Raw genomic sequence first — 1,343 nt, 5'->3', positions numbered from 1 at the left:
GATAGATATAGATGGATAGACAGCACGGACACCGATGGAAAGATCAAATCTCATGTATTTTTTTTACAATTTGTAACATTTATTTATTAATAAAAACATTCATTGTGAAGCCTACTGCAGCATGGCGCTACTTCCACTCATATATTACATGACATCTTATTTACACGGCTTCCTTCCACACTCATTACACAAATATCATGCAGCCTGTACAGTTATATTTCTTTAAGAAACGAGCCAAAGTAACATTGTGCATGTGAGGCACACAATGACATCATGGCAGCACACGTCAGCAGTGTGGGTATGAACATCTGACATGGTCGCCGCTCAGGACGGAGGAAGGCCCAAACGGAGTGGCGGGACTCTGCAGGGGGGCAGGAACCAGGCAGGCCGCGGGGTTGGACATGAAGTGTGGGTAACGGGGGAGAGCCGGCGTGCTCATGATGGAGTCTATACTGAAGGAGCATTTGGATTGTGCAGCGCGGCTCGTCGCTTCTGTGCCGCTCAAGTCTTTGGCTCCAGCGCGCTTCACAAAGTAGGACGCGGGAACGACCTGCACCGGCAGCGGGTACGGCTGGCCCAAATGTCGGCAGTAGTTGGAGTAGAAGACGAGTCCGTCCTTCCCGAAGTCCGCTTGGGTCCTCTTGAACCTCTTCCTGCGCCGGAGGAAGCTGCCGTTGTCGAACATGTCCTCCGAAGCCGGGTCCAGGGACCAGTAGTTGCCCTTGCCGGGGTTCCCGGGCTCCCGGGGGATCTTGATGAAGCAGTCGTTGAGGGACAGGTTGTGCCGGATGGAGTTCTGCCAGGCGGGGAACTTGTCCCGGTAGTAGGGGAACTTGTTGCTGATGAAGTCGCAGATGCCGCTGAGGGTGAGCTTCTTCATGGGGCTCTGCAGGATGGCCATGGTGATGAGCGCGATGTAGGAGTACGGCGGCTTCACCGCAGCCTTCCCAAAGGAGGACGACGGTGACGGGGACGAGGGGGTGGGGGCGTCCGCGCCCTCGCTCTCCGCGCAGGAGTCCGCACCCGAGGAGTCGAACTCCGCCCCGGAGCTCGGATCATCCTCGCCGACGATGTCGATCTCCCCCAGGGACGCTTCGTAGTCACTGGAGAGTGTCATGGCTCCAAAAATGTCAACAATGCAATGGAAAAAGAGGGTTGAAAGTGCATGTGGTTGACCTCCTTGTCGGGCTTCCGCCTTCTTGTTGAGCTGGCAGTGACCAGAAGGGAGAAGTTTTTATACGCTGGAAGGCTTTTGCCCAGCAGGATGAACCACCTCCCGGGGGTCCTCTGGGCCAATCAGGAGGGTCCGTCACCGCGGGAGGCGGGGGGGCCAAACTTTGCAT

General features: G+C 56.0%; 1 protein-coding gene across 1 annotated transcript; it reads right to left on the bottom strand.

The window, feature by feature from the left end:
* Nucleotides 1-1,343, bottom strand: foxd5 (forkhead box D5). Its single transcript, XM_062023969.1, has 2 exons — nt 1,177-1,343; nt 1-1,103 (listed from the first exon to the last, which is right to left on the bottom strand). Exons 1-2 carry the CDS (start codon nt 1,341-1,343, stop codon nt 287-289), a joined length of 984 nt encoding a protein of 327 aa, XP_061879953.1. The 3' UTR covers nt 1-286.

Source organism: Entelurus aequoreus, linkage group LG17 (assembly GCF_033978785.1).
Source record: "Entelurus aequoreus isolate RoL-2023_Sb linkage group LG17, RoL_Eaeq_v1.1, whole genome shotgun sequence".
Taxonomy (NCBI): Eukaryota; Metazoa; Chordata; class Actinopteri; order Syngnathiformes; family Syngnathidae; genus Entelurus; species Entelurus aequoreus.
Note: the sequence above shows the minus strand (reverse complement) of the source record. Positions and strands in the feature narration are given on the sequence as shown.

Excerpts from the sequence above, each read along its gene's own strand:
- foxd5 (XM_062023969.1), bottom strand. The coding sequence starts at position 1,343 with ATGCAAAGTTTGGCCCCCCCGCCTCCCGCGGTGACGGACCCTCCTGAT. Across the intron at positions 1,104-1,176 it reads GGCGGAAGCCCGACAAGGAG|TGACTACGAAGCGTCCCTGG; the intron begins GTCAACCACATG and ends GACACTCTCCAG.